At 34.6% G+C, this 746-nt stretch overlaps 1 protein-coding gene across 1 annotated transcript in view; it reads left to right on the forward strand.

Annotated features, from left to right (window-relative positions):
* Window positions 1–580: 580 nt before the first annotated feature.
* Window positions 581–746, forward strand: part of LOC113341140 — a 663-nt gene continuing 497 nt past the window's right edge. Inside the window, exon 1 of the mRNA XM_026586129.1 lies at window positions 581–726. Coding sequence (XP_026441914.1) covers window positions 629–726 — 98 coding nt within the window. The 5' untranslated portion in view covers window positions 581–628. The remainder of the gene's footprint in view (window positions 727–746) is intronic.

The following is a 746-nucleotide window of genomic DNA, read 5'->3' on the forward strand; positions in this document are numbered from 1 at the left end:
AAAGAAAAAAGACACTAGTGGATGTTTTACTAAGAGAATAGTGGAAGAGGAGATACTTCCAAAACTTAACCAAGCATGTGGTTGTGACAAATCTTTTGAGAACTATAAAGGGAAATATAGATGGCTGAAGACTAGATTTGGTCAATACCAGGATTTGTTTAAATCTTGTACTTCTGGATTCGGTTGGGATGATGCTAACAAGATGATTACTGGATCCGACGAGATGTGGAACAATTACTTTGAGGTATGTGTGTGTTACTTACTGAAAACTAAATTTGATATTTTTTTCTTCTATTTTGTGCAGATTTCTAATCCATGCTTTATCCTTTATTTATTTTTTGAATGTTAACAGAGTCATCCAAACCAAACTAACTTAAGGGAAGATAATGGTAAAGACTATGGTGACTTGCTTATTGTTTTTGGGAATAAATGTGCTTCTGGAAAAGTTACAGTTGATCTTACCCATGAGGGTACAAGTGCTAGAACCTGTGATAAGGAAGATGAACAAGATGATTACTTCGATGTTGATTATACTCAACGAGAGCAATATGATAATGCTTTTAACATATCATACGTGGGATATGACTTAGAGGAAAGTGATGAACAAGATAAAGATGAAACTCAAGATATGAACACAAAGAAAATTCCTGTCAGAAAAACGACACCAAAGAAAAGACCAAGGTGTGACATTGGTGACTCTTCTACATCAACTAATCCTACTGGGCAGTCTGATTATCTAGAGAAAT

The sequence above is a fragment of the Papaver somniferum genome, unplaced genomic scaffold, assembly GCF_003573695.1.
Source record: "Papaver somniferum cultivar HN1 unplaced genomic scaffold, ASM357369v1 unplaced-scaffold_24774, whole genome shotgun sequence".
Classification (NCBI taxonomy): Eukaryota; Viridiplantae; Streptophyta; class Magnoliopsida; order Ranunculales; family Papaveraceae; genus Papaver; species Papaver somniferum.